Source organism: Rhineura floridana, chromosome 7 (assembly GCF_030035675.1).
Source record: "Rhineura floridana isolate rRhiFlo1 chromosome 7, rRhiFlo1.hap2, whole genome shotgun sequence".
Classification (NCBI taxonomy): Eukaryota; Metazoa; Chordata; class Lepidosauria; order Squamata; family Rhineuridae; genus Rhineura; species Rhineura floridana.
Genome location: NC_084486.1, coordinates 126237850 through 126250938, shown reverse-complemented (window position 1 = coordinate 126250938; position 13089 = coordinate 126237850). Strand labels below are relative to the sequence as shown.

The window sequence follows — 13089 nt, the reverse complement described above, 5'->3', positions numbered from 1 at the left end:
CTTTGGACAGTAGGGAAAAAAACCTGTAGTTCTAGGGGGAAGACAGTAAGGAGCATGTAGCCAGGCAACTGACCACACAATTGCCAGCAGTTGAAGTGAGACGAGATTGGAGAGGAATGAAACAGTCGCAAGGACCTAATGAGGATTAGGGAAGGAGGATGCCACCCAAAGTAATGCTATCTATTTGGGAGAATGGCAGTGGCTCCAATTTAATCATATTTGTATTTATGCCTTCTGTAGGAAGATAAAAATTCTAATGTTCCACAAGGCTGTTGATTGAGATACTGCATTTTGTTAATGTGCATTTGTACTGTTAGATTTTCTTTCATGCTGTTATAGTATATAATATGTATATTGCATTTTTGGAGTTTTTATTATTATTTTCTTGTGATAGTTACTATGGCTGTTAGCTGCTCTGGAGGCTCCATCCCTGCGATAGTAGGCCAGATACAATTTTTATATATAAGCAAGTAAATAAAGCAAGCTGACTTAGAGATCCTTCTGGATTGAAAGCTGGGGTAGTGGTGATCAAATAAAATAAAAGGAATCCAAGTTGTAGCTCAGTGGTTAAGAAAAGGCTTGCTTCCTGCAGAGCCCTTTTGTGTAAATATGCTTTTCTCAAGGAAATATGTTCACAGAATCTGTTTTATGTGAGATTGAGCAAGATGTGGATAGGACAGTATAAAAAGCAGGAGTGGGTAGAACCTGGCTGAGAAACAGTGCCCCATGAAACTGCCCCAAGCAGAGCTATGGTTTGTGTCCCACAGAGCTTGCAATGTAAGGATGAAAGAAAAGAGGCAGCAAAGTGGGAAGCAATAAGCAGGCACAGTATACCAGCAAACCATTATGGAGTTCTGAAAAGCATTAATCACTAAGCTGAGTATTGCTGTAACATTGGGGGAATTCCAGAAAAACATAACTGTTCATCACTGAAAAAGATACTGGTTATTTCTTTGCAAGATAAAAGAACTCCCATAAATCCTCAGCAAGGACTCCTAACTTTGAAAGACTTCCTCAACTAGGGCAAACTTGAAAAGAACAATGTTTACGCAAATCATTAGTTTTGCCTATTCTTGTTATGTTGCTGAAATTATGTACACAGCAAACAAGCTGCCTCCCTACCAATTCTTTCCTGTCCCACTTGCATTGGCAGCAAAATTATCTTATCTGTGCCATGACAGCCTGTGACCAAAGAAATAACTTACTGCTGCATATCATGTTCAAAACCAGCTGCACAACCTTTAAAGAAAGTGGAAATATCCATTGTGCACACTGAAAGAAAGCCCTTTTGCACAATACGTTTTGCACAATATTATATTTTGTTAACCAAGCACAGCCCAATTCTGCCATTTAGTGACTGCCTTTAATACCAAGTCCTTAAGAGTCAATGAGAGTAAGATAATCAAGTGTAAGAAGGTATTTGAATAAAAATCCCAAATACAGATCACTATCTGAGCTCAGGATTTGAGCCTACATTTTGACTCTGAACTGGATGTGCATGTTAATCTAGCAAAAATTAGGCCTCGGGGTCACCAGCCAGTGCTAGCCAAAGGAAAGCCTGCCAAGGTCTGCTTTCACCTTTAAGCCAGGGCAGATCTGTTTCCTATAAAAGTTTCTGGATCAAGTTGCTCACTGGTTGAAGCAATTATGAAGTCTTCCGCTGAGCTAGATTTACACTTAGGCACAGGAAATTTCCTGTGATGCTGGGCTTGGGGGGGCACCCAGTCTACCCACTCAATTATTCTCTCAACAATCAAAACAAGTAGCACAGTTTGCCTTCATCTGTAAAGATGGTAATAATGAGGTGCAAGGGATACACTGTGCCATAACTTTTTATTTATTTATTTTTGGGGAAATTTACAACATCAGTGCCCATTCAAAAACCCCTTAGAGAAACATTCTGCATTCCAAAGTTAATGTATTAAATGCTTGTGTTTGCCAAATACTTTGGTAAATTAAGGTTACGAATTCTTTATTCTCATAGCATACACCAAAGGCTCAACATAATTACAGATTTGCAGGTGACTTTCATCTTTCAGGGTTTTTTTTATTAAGGAAAAATTAGGTTGTAACTTAAGACACAGGAATCAATGATCTGCATCACATCGTTAACCTTAACACAATTATTGTCACACAGTAAATGATAAATACTGTAATTTTTCTCTATTTAATATGTTAAATCTTGTTCTTGGTTAACAAGAATAAAAGAAACTAAATGGCTTGAAGGTTCTAAGCTTGTCTTCAAAACTACAGGCACTCTGTTAGCCTATTTACTCAGAAGCAAGTCCCACTGGATTGAATGGAGTTTATTCCCAAGTAGGTATGCCCAAGAATACAACCTAAATCTTTGTCTTTGAACTTTTTTCATTTTTAAAAAATGAACCTCCTAAATTATTTCTTTATATAGCTATGATCAACAGTCATCTGCCATGGAACTGTAGGTAAGTGGTGAAAGTTTCTTCCTCACCCTTACTGAACTAAAAAATGAGATCCTGGATCCAACAAAAAAGTCCTTTGCTATTTTCCCATTCAAGTCTGCACTGACATTCCCAGGTAATAAACAAGCACCAGGAACAGATTTTAACACTTTACTGAGCATCTTAAGTTAGTAAATCTACATTAATAGTGTCAATAAAAACAGGAATACAAGTATATTAATAGTTAATAATGTGGCATAAAGGTCAGATGTGTAAGTTAAAAGGATAAAGTTTTAAGCTTACTCTTAATAAAAAGATGTGACGACTTGGGGAAAGCAGAACACTCCAAGAAAAAAGTTACCTCTGCTTTTTCCTAAGGACTCCCCCTCCCATTTTTCAACGGAAAACTTGGAAATGTGGGGAAACATTGTAAGGGGGAGGGAAAACCTCCTACAAAATATTTTCTTTTTTGGAATGTCTGAAATGATTTTTAAGACAAAGTTTTATGCTTTCAAAATGCATAGTATGAAGCTGTTTGTATAAGACAATCTAAAGTGTTAGAGAGAATAATAATTCCTGTTTATGATGTATGTAGATGTATATAACACTCGGATACAAGAAGCATTTCTGCACCATCCTAAAACATCCCAAATGCTGTGATCTTCATTAAAGCAACACTTAAGAGTCTTCATTAGTTCCAAGTTATTGTTTGCCTTCTTCTGGTGACTATTACTGAGGTACTCTGCCTTGCTTGTCATCCAGAGAATGCTCCCATACTTGAGCTTCATACTGCAAGCAACAGTGTAAAGCACAGGGGTGGGGGTTTTTTGCAAACGCAACAGAGGAAGTACACTGTGGTGTATACTAATTACCCTCCCAAGCAAGAGCTAAACTTGCTTTCTTTGCCCAAAGACTCCAGATGATGCCTTACTCCAGGGGTTGCCAATTTTTTTGGACCAAAGGGCACATTTCAAATTTTGAGAAATTCTTGGGCACCAGTCCCAAAATGGCTGCCATGGGGGCATGGCATAATTCAAAATTAGAGAGTAGTCATGGTGAAGTTTCCCCCTTAATTGTATTTTCATACTAGAAAAGGTTTGACCGGTTGAATTTCTGCCTGCTGTTAAAAGCACAAGAAACATTTTTTTCCTAATGCCAACCCTAGGCCAAAGCCATCCTGTACTCACTTACCTGGAAGTAAGCCCCATTAAACACAGAGACTTACTTCTCTGTCGACATGTATACCATTGTGCTGTAAGTTCAGTGTACAGCATATTCTTAATGAGTCCCCGTCTTTACAGTCTCTGGACCTTTGCCCTCAACTCTCTGCAGAGTTTTCCCATTTGCCTTTTGTGGGGAGGGGGATACTTTAACATTTAACATTCACTTACACTTATTCTGTGATAGTATTTGTAGAAAATAACTAACTTCAATCATTGGCTAAAAACACGATCAGGCTGCCTCATTTCACAGAAATTGGTTAGAAGGGTATCTGCGTGCTTTGCTCTTTAACTTTATTTGAAGGAAGGATAGAGACTTAAATTTTTTTCAAATGAAAGCTCCGACTCTAAGTCATCTGCCAGGAGTGCCACTGAAGGCCTTCAGGGGTGCCATGACGCCAGCAACCCCCACCTTACTCTTCACCTAATGCCTTTTGCAAATGACCAATACAGGCATGCATCTCTCTTTGGCTATTCATTAGCTCTGGCAAGGACAAAAGTCCCTTTTCAACAAGCATTGTCTCTACCAGGAAACTGATAGATCTACATTTTTTTAAGGTTAAGATCTTCCATCCCAGTCTGCATATAGAACCCATTTTGTACCCAGTACTTTTATACTAGACACTTGGAGTCAAGATCAATTTTGCAGAGAAAACTCACCTTTGTCCTGTAAACCAGCCCCTCACCATCCCATGACAGTATCCTACTTCCACTTGTTTAATCTACACATCTTTTCTTTGGGAAAGCCCTTTCTTTTAACCAGATTCTCTTTTTTTTATCATTAATTTTTATTCAAATTTTCAAAGACAAAAAACAAAACAAAACAAAAACAATTAAACAATAAAATAAAATGTTGACTTCCGATTTGTCGCAGATCAGTTATAGGTCTACAATATATAACAATCCTGTCTCTAAAATTATATTATAAAATCACTTTCCTCCAGTAGTTATCTTAATTAATCATCAAATCTCATAAACATTACTTTATTCTTTCCACAAAAAGTCAAAGAGAGGTTTCAATTCCTTGAGAGATATATCTTTCAATTTTTCTCCAAGTAAACATATCGCTTAATCCATCTGATTCAAATCTGTTAGGCCCAATAATTACAATAACCATTCTTCCATTATCTGTATTAATTCCATCTTCCATCTTCAATAATCCTGTTAAGTCCAGTAATTTCAATAGCCATTCTTCCATTATCAGTATCCCATAATAATCTTGTTGTCATAGCCATAGTCCAAATAAACATATTGATTAATCCATCTCGTCAAATCTGTTAGGTCCAATAATTTCCATAACCATTCTTCCATTATCAATATTAATTCCATCTTCCATCTTCAATAGTCCTGTTAAATCCAGTGGTTTCAGTATCCATTCATCCATTATCAGTATCCCATGATGATCTTGCTGTCATAGCCATAGTCATATAACAAGAGTCTGATGGGAATTTCCCCCATCACAAATATGTCCTTGCCATCAATTCTGAATATGTTGCTGAAATATTGTTGTAGTCACATCTCTGCTCTTCTTTTTTACAAAATGCACTGGCTCATCTCTTAAAAGTTTTTCCATTATCACATATTTGTAGTTAATTCCATAAATTTTTTCTGTGTCAAGCCCCATCACATCATTCCAGTCAAGAATTCTGAATATGTTGCTAAAATATTGCTGCAAAGTCATATCTCTGTTCTTCTTTTTTACAAGATGCACTGGCTCATCTCTTAAGAGTTTCTCCACTGTCACATATCTGTAGCCAACTCCATAGATTTTTTCTATGTCAAGCTCCATCACATCATTCCAATCCAGAAAATTATCCAAGACATTGATAACTTTACCACCAAAATCTTCATTAATTTCTTCAGAGACAACGTTGAATTCCAAACAGTAAACTTTATTTCTAACATCCATAAACTCCAAATCTTTTTCCAATTTCACATTTGTTCCAATCTCCAGGGCTTGTAGCTTCCCTTTAATTTTTCTTTTCTCATCTCTAATCTCATCAAATATCTCTCTCACAGAATCTCCTATTTCTTTAAGCTCCTGCGTCATTTTGTTAAATTCAATTTTCATCTCCTGTCTACCCTGTCTCAGGGTTTGTTTCACTATCTCAATCTCACCCATTATTTTCTGAAACATAATTTCTTCCATGGTCTCAATCACTTTCCTGGTTGTCATTCTTAAAACCACAGAAACAAAAATTATTTCAGCCACAATTGGGTTAATATTACAGGCTTGCTGACATCAGTGTAGACAATACAGCCTGCCTTATCTTTTATGTGTTCAGGAATACAAAACAAACTTTAGAATTTATCAGCACTAGAGTGGATTTTTTTAAAAAGAATTTGACTTAACCCTTTTTTTTATCTGCAGTAATAGCATGGGCAGAGCAATCCTATGGGAGAGGGAGAAACCGAGGCAGACGAACTGTCATTTCCTATGCTCTGGAGACTTGAGCTGGTAGGGGAAAAGGTGGGGGGCACAACAATTTGGCCTTTTATTTCTGCTTGTCCTTCTGAAGTATTTTCCCTCCCATTGCTCCCAAATAAATTATGCCAGCTGCATGGATGGCTGGTGCCGTTCCCTTCCTACCCCTATTTCCGGGACATTTTGGGGGAATGGGAGGACTTTGGATGCTTTGGATCCACGGCCTCTCCCAGCATGCCCCCGGCACACCTCATTTTTGTCTTCTCCAAGGTCAGCATTGTGGCATTGGAGATACAATGTGGATTGCAAGGTCAGACCTTACTCTCTGAGGGCAGACCTCTCTTCGTCCTTTGAGAGGGACATCTGAAAACTTTTATGGTCCCTGCAAAACCACCCCAGGGATCATTTGATTGCTTCCTAAAGTTGCTTGCTATTTACTTTTAGTCCCTGGGCTAGGGTAGGTTCACATTTTGACTATGACTTTTTTGGTCATCTTGGATTAGATATATATGTATTAACTTTATATTAGATATAATGAGATGATGATCCTGTTCATATTTTGACATTCTGAACTACAGATGTAGTAATTTAGGCACTTTGCAGTGCAGTAATACTTGCTTCTTGTTGATTGTGTTTCTGATTTTGGAACACATTGCTGGATATTTGTTAAACTCTTCCTCAGGCCAGAATAATATTAATGTAAGAGAAAATATTCCCTTAGGGATCTCTTTCTAGGTATTGCAAATAACAGCCATTCAACAGGAAGTAAAGTAGCAGCAGTTTATTGGCTCAGAACCAAGACCCCAGTCGCAAACTGACTGAAGCCCTGAACAAAGGGTACAAGTTACTTTTATACATTTCTTGTTACATAGTTTGCATAGCAGCTCCTGCATCATAGACATGTTACACGGTATCCATGGAGACAGTTCTTTGCATAGATATGATGTTTGCACCTTTTCTAACCACACCAGCTAGACAAAACAATGCAAGCACTTTGCACATGTACCATGTAAAGATGAAGCAGATTAAAACATGCTAGTACAAACCTTGCGGTTACTGAGAAACAGGATGCAGATTACTTTGCTTATGCAGCACACTGTCTACGTGGTGTGCTCACTTCTGCCTAATGGCTACTAGGCCTGCTATAACACAGATGGGGTAAGTTTTATTTGCTTAACTCAATATGTTATTGTGTTTTAAATTGTTTTTAAAATATGTGTTTTAAATTGTATATTTGTTTTAATGTTTTTGATTGCTGTAAACCGCCCAGAGAGCTTCGGCTATGGGGCGGTATACAAGTGCAATAAATAAATAAATAAATAATAAATAAACTTAGTTCCCAACATCAAAACAATTAGTGGCGTCATGAACAAGCAGATTCGTCAAAATGAAATAGACTCAAAATAATAATAATAATAATAATTCCCCCCCCTCCTCGAAATAGAAATCCCTCTTCCGTTGGTATCTTTAGAATGCACCTCCAGGACAGCTTTTTACAATAAAAACAAATATAAGCTTTTTCGATTTCTTTCCTCCTTAATTTCGTGAGTGAAAGAGAAAAGCCATAACTCACCAGAAGTTCTTCACAGCTGATTCATTGACAAATCTCTTTTTTGCTGCAACAATTTAAACCAAGTAAAAAAAGAAAATAGAAAGAAGGATGCTTATCTGCCTGTTATAGTTCATTTTTCTTTGAAGAAAAGATAAACGTGTCGCTATAATCAGCTAGAGCTTGATGAAAGTCCGTCTGGCATTGCAGTTTGAACCTTCTCTCATAAATAAATGAAATCCAGTCCTCCCCACAAAAACAGGCTTTATGGTTAATCTCTACGTTTCTCCCTGTCCGGGAGAAAATCTTTACCAGTCAAAAAGAACGTTTTCACTGATTTTAGAGCTGAAAAAGCTTCTTCTGAGACGAGAGACGACTCAGAGGCAGCACAGGCAAAGCAGCCCTTCCCGGAAGTCCTCCTTTTAACCAGATTCTCAAATTCAACCCCCCCTTTTGTTTTATGTAACCCTTCCCCTCAGAAAACAAAACCTTTATGTCCTTTTTCCCACTGTACCATGTTGTTTAAACTGCCCACTCTGTTTGGTTTCTATGGGATCCTCCAAGATCGGCTGCTTTTTCCTTTTTCTACCTCCTCTACCCTGTCCTTATTTCCTCTTCATGTTTGCCATCTTTGAATCTAATCAGGCCCCTAAAGAGAACATGAAGCCTTGTGCTCTCCCTTTAAGATATTTGTTCTTTTCACCATTTTGAAAGGGTTCAAGACCCAGATTGCTTGCTCAGGTACCACACCATGCAGGGTTCAGGGTGATCTATGAAGATTAGCTTATCTCCACTCCCCCATTATAGCCTTTTTTCTGTCTGACACTGATGGATGTGCAGCAACATGTGGAGTGTCACAGCTGCCTCCCTATCCCTGTTGTAATACCTCCTATGCTCCATTTTATTTTAACAATATCACAAATTACAAACTCTGGGACTTTGCCCTCATTATGTCTTTTCTTCCCTTTCCCATCCCCTTTTTTCTGAATATTAAGCCTGAATAATATTTGTTCACTTGTTCACTACCTTATGACATTTAAATTGGTTCCAATAATAGGTATTCTACTATTGTTGCGTTTGGATTTTTTTGTCTCTAATTTTGTAAGTTACCTGCAAAACCTAATTAAATTGCCGTAATTGGCTAGCACCCATGACATCACCAAGCCATCTCTTCTCTCTCCTCCCCCCCCCCAATAAATCTTGATCAGTCTTGCAATTATTTTAGGATATGTGGGATTTGTAATACAAGAGATGTGGAAAAAATGTACATGTGGCTTTTTAAAAAGTGAGCAGCCCAGCTGCCTGTTCGATATGATAGAATATACATCTATCATGCAAAGTGCAAGCCAGTGTTGATGATGCACTTACATAATAGGCAAAGAACCAACTATAACATCTCCATATATTTAGTCTGTCATCACTATTATTGTTTTGTAAGCAATTACAATCTAACTTCAGTGAAAATGTGTGGAAAGGAAATTTGAGAAACAAAGCCCCATCTATCTAAGGGGTTGGCAAAACTACTAGTGCTTAATTCCAGATTCCATTTATTTGTTTTGTTTGTCCTCTGATATTTAGGTGCTGCTCACTTGGTGCTTCTTCACAAAAGCCATAGGCATTGATCGGAGCAGATCAGAGACTGAAATATAGATTTGCTTGCAGGTAAAAATCGTGAAAGAGCAGTAGGTGGAGATTATATGAAATGGCATGCTAAATGCTTCACAAAGTTTAGAAGAGAGTAAAGAACTTTATAGTTCCCACCAATAATCAAGTAACCACACAATAGTAAATATTACATCTCCTGTTTCTGAAAAGTAAGAAAGCTCTTGCTTTTTTTTAAAATAATAATTTGGCCACCAATTGCATCATAATATTCTCGCTAGAAAGGCCATATACCTTCAAAACTGAAATCCTGAATAATACAATATCACAACTTTAACAAGAGCTTTCATTATAGCCCTGATACTGCCAGTAAAGATGAAGCTGATGTTATTTCTGTATTCGGTTCTCCAAGCACCCTAAATAAAAACGTGTAATGTCCAAGGTAGAAGGAATGGAACTTATTTTCCCCATCTTTTTCTTTTACAAGGGCTCTTTAATGAAAAATGTGAGGTTAAAAGTCTGTCCCCTCTCGCGACTCTACTACACAAGGTACTTCTGGCACGAGAGGGATATTTTATCTCTCCCCACTGTGTGTCCTAATAACGCGCCTAACACCCATGGCTTACCTGCTAACTTTAGCGATTCAAGCCGACAAGAGTACAAAGTGCCTTAGGCTGCAACCCTAAACCCCGTTTCCTGTGAGTAAGCCCCACTGAGTTTCTAGCCCAACGTGAGTTAGTACAGAATCGCGATGTTAACCTAGAACCAGGGCTTTTCGCAGCTTGGAAAAGGCTGAACAGGCTTCTTCAGCTCTTCTTTTGCCTTCGTTATATGAGGATGGGAGGAAGGAGCGCACCAGCAAAAACCAAAACCGCCGGGCGCTCTTTTATTATTACCCTTTCAAACGAAGCTGGATTAAGCGCCCTGTGGCGTACCCACGACCCCAAAATGGCTACCCGGGCCTGGCCTGGCCTGGCCTGGCCGGGGAAAGAGACCCTCCCTCTGGCGGTTGGGAAGGAAGTGCGCTATAGAGCACGCGCTCACAGCCCCGCCTTCTCCTCCCTCCCTTGAATGCGTATTCCGACACCCCTCCCTCCAGCCACCTACTCTCTCCAGTGTGCCGGCGAGCCGCCCCCTCCCATCCCTGAGAACCAGCCAATCAGACAGCGCTACTCGGAGGGGGTGGTAAAGGGGAGAGAGAGCGTGTGTGTGAGTGAGGTGGGCGTGGCCGTTAGCGTCCCTCTGAGAGCGAGGCTGTTGCCTCCTCCCCTACCCCATGCCCGTCCCTTCCCCTCCCTTCCCGCTCTCGCTCTCTTTCCTTCGCTACCGGCACATTCCGCCGCCCTGAGAAGGCCTGAGCCAGCGGGAGCGGCTTGAGCAGGCAAAGGAAGGCCGCTCGATTTAGCTAGCCAGTCAGCCACCACTAGACGAGGCCACCTTAGGAAAAAGTAGCTAGACCGCCGCGGCGCTGAGGGAAGGCGAGCGGGCGAGGCGAAGAGGCGGAAGCAGCGCCGGGAAGAGGGGCCCGGCAGGGTCCGGCCTGGGTTGCGAAGGAAAAAGAGGAGGGAGGAAAGGCAGGAGGAGAGGCCGCGCTCCCTACCTCCCGCCATGGCCGACAACGAGAAGCTGGACAACCAACGGTTGAAGAACTTTAAGAACAAAGGCCGCGACCTGGAGGTAGCAGCTCCCTTCCTTCCTTCCTGGGTCCCCGGTAGCGGCCTAGCCACTTCGCGCGAAGGGAGGGGTCGGGTGGGCAGGCTGACTGGCCTCTGAGGACGGGGATCAGTTAGGGCAAGGTCTCCGCCGCGGCGGCTGCCGCCTGTGGCGTTTATGCTAATCTCCCGTGGCGGGGCCTGCCTCGAGGCGAGGCCGGAGCCTGAGTCGGCCGCTCCGCCAGTGGAGAGGGACGGTGGGTGGGGTTGGTAGGGATTTCCTCACAAGGGACGCGGCGCCACTCAGTACCACGGGTTTAAGAGAGCCGAGGCCTAGCCGATTCTACTCGTAGTGGCGCCGACAGCGTCTTCCCTTTCTCCTTCCCGTTGGGGGGACGCATTACAAAGGGGGGGTTGGATGGGGAAGGAGGGCTTTCTGGCTCCTATTCTTTATCATGGGCCGTGGACTTCCCGGTTAGGTGTTGGGAAAGGCAGTTGTTAGGGCCAGAGTTAGCAAAACGGGAAAAGGGGAGGTAGCCCTGCTGCAAACGGATGGAGGCGCCCCATTCTTCCCACTCACTCAGCTACTTGACATAGAAACTGCCTGTCAGATGACTTTTTTTTTCTGTTTTCGCTTTTCTTTTCCTGTAGCCAAAAAACAGCTTTCAGGATGCTACATGTTTTAAAATGGTAGAAATAAGCAGTATCCTATGTGATTATTTTTTGTCTATACAGTCATCACGAAAGGACAGAATGTGTGTCACGATTTAAAATCTTTTTATCACAGCCCACTGTCATGCTTTCTTAAACTGTAAGCCCTGTTTACACCAAATATGGTTTTAGTTATTATTTCTTTAAAGGTTGATGCTGTTTCTCTTGAACACAAAAATGTTCACACATGAAATTTTGTTTAAATGCTAGTTAAAGGAACTTAAGCAATTTATCATAGTTTAAGGGAAATATTTCCAAGCAGTTCTAATCAAGTTGCCACACACGTTTTCCCTGTGTTTAAAAATAAAAAGAGAGCATGACTTGCAAACGCCTGTCAAGTTTTTGCTGTGGATACATTCAGCTGTGCAAAGCAACAGGATGTAGATGGAGTTGTTACCTGTCATTCCACCAAACTCTTTTCAGCTGTGTTTTACCAGCTTGCAGCAGGATTCTATTCAAATCTGTTATAGTGTATAACAATAGCGGTCAGACTTCTTAACTAGTTTGTGCCACGAGACAAGTCTGAGCTGTGTGTGTCATGTGTCAGTCTGGAACAAAATAAATATGTAACCTTCCTGTACCCCTGCTATACCTTGGGATAGTTTTAGCCCCTAGTCTACTGAGCCTAAGAGCAAGCAGTCACGCAGTTCTGGAGAACAGGCAGAAATATGGACCTGATTCTGACCTAGCCAAGCCATGGGTCCTCTTGCTCCTGTCTGTGACCCACCAGTCCTGCTGTCTGTGATACAGATTGGCCATTCATGGCATTTAACATGCACTTGTTAAATGTGAAAACAGTCTGTCTCAGTATCTCTTTCTTGTCCCTCTCAGAATTCTAGCAAGTAAACAGTGCTGTAGTCTCTACCTTATCTCTAAATTGAAAAGATGGTCGCAGTATATCTCTGATGAAAACTTAAGGCTGCAGTCGAGTAGACAAGTATAGGATTGGACTTCATGTCTAGTGTAGAAAAGTGTAAAAGTCAGTTTTTCCTTCAGTGAAAATTGTTAATTGTGTGAGGCTGGCAGAGTTTTCAAGAGCCTTAATCTCCTCAGAGAACTATAGTTCCAAGAGTTCCTGGGAGAAGCCAGGACTGGTATAGTACTGCTCTCTACTTTCGCATTTCTTCACAGAAAGAGCATGTATTTCTGAATACTCTTGGGGAAAATACCTGGAATTCTTGTGCTTCACTAATTTGCTTGCCTACTTGCCAATAGCTAACATAATGTTTGAATTCTTCATAAATGTGGTGTATGCTAAGCCACAACTACTGAACATTTTACATTTATTTTGTGATATGCTTACTTGGAAGGTTTTCATCAGAATGTGAATAGTAATTTTTATTCAAAATTCAAATAGTGGAATTAGTTTGTTAGGCCTTGACATGATGCTAGTAACTATACAGCTTTAAAAAGCATAGGCCTTCCTACCAGGGCTGTGGAGTTGGTACATCAAACCTTTGACTCTGACTCCTCTATTTTTCTACTGTCTGACTCATAAATAATGTATATTTTT

General features: G+C 40.6%; 2 protein-coding genes across 2 annotated transcripts in view; one reads left to right on the top strand and one right to left on the bottom strand.

Annotated features, from left to right (window-relative positions):
• Positions 1-4649: 4649 nt before the first annotated feature.
• On the bottom strand, positions 4650-10274 carry LOC133389475 (uncharacterized). The gene is made up of 2 exons (XM_061637205.1): positions 9840-10274; positions 4650-7678 (listed from the first exon to the last, which is right to left on the bottom strand). The coding sequence occupies exon 2, from the start codon at positions 5811-5813 to the stop codon at positions 5115-5117; it is 699 nt and encodes a 232-aa protein (XP_061493189.1). The 5' UTR covers positions 5814-7678; positions 9840-10274; the 3' UTR covers positions 4650-5114.
• A 65-nt stretch (positions 10275-10339) lies between these two features.
• KPNA4 (karyopherin subunit alpha 4) overlaps positions 10340-13089 on the top strand; it is a 41186-nt gene continuing 38436 nt past the window's right edge. Inside the window, exon 1 of the mRNA XM_061637204.1 lies at positions 10340-10890. Within this exon, the coding sequence (XP_061493188.1) occupies positions 10822-10890 (69 nt within the window). The 5' untranslated portion in view covers positions 10340-10821. The remainder of the gene's footprint in view (positions 10891-13089) is intronic.

Excerpts from the sequence above, each read along its gene's own strand:
- LOC133389475 (XM_061637205.1), bottom strand. The coding sequence starts at position 5,813 with ATGACAACCAGGAAAGTGATTGAGACCATGGAAGAAATTATGTTTCAG.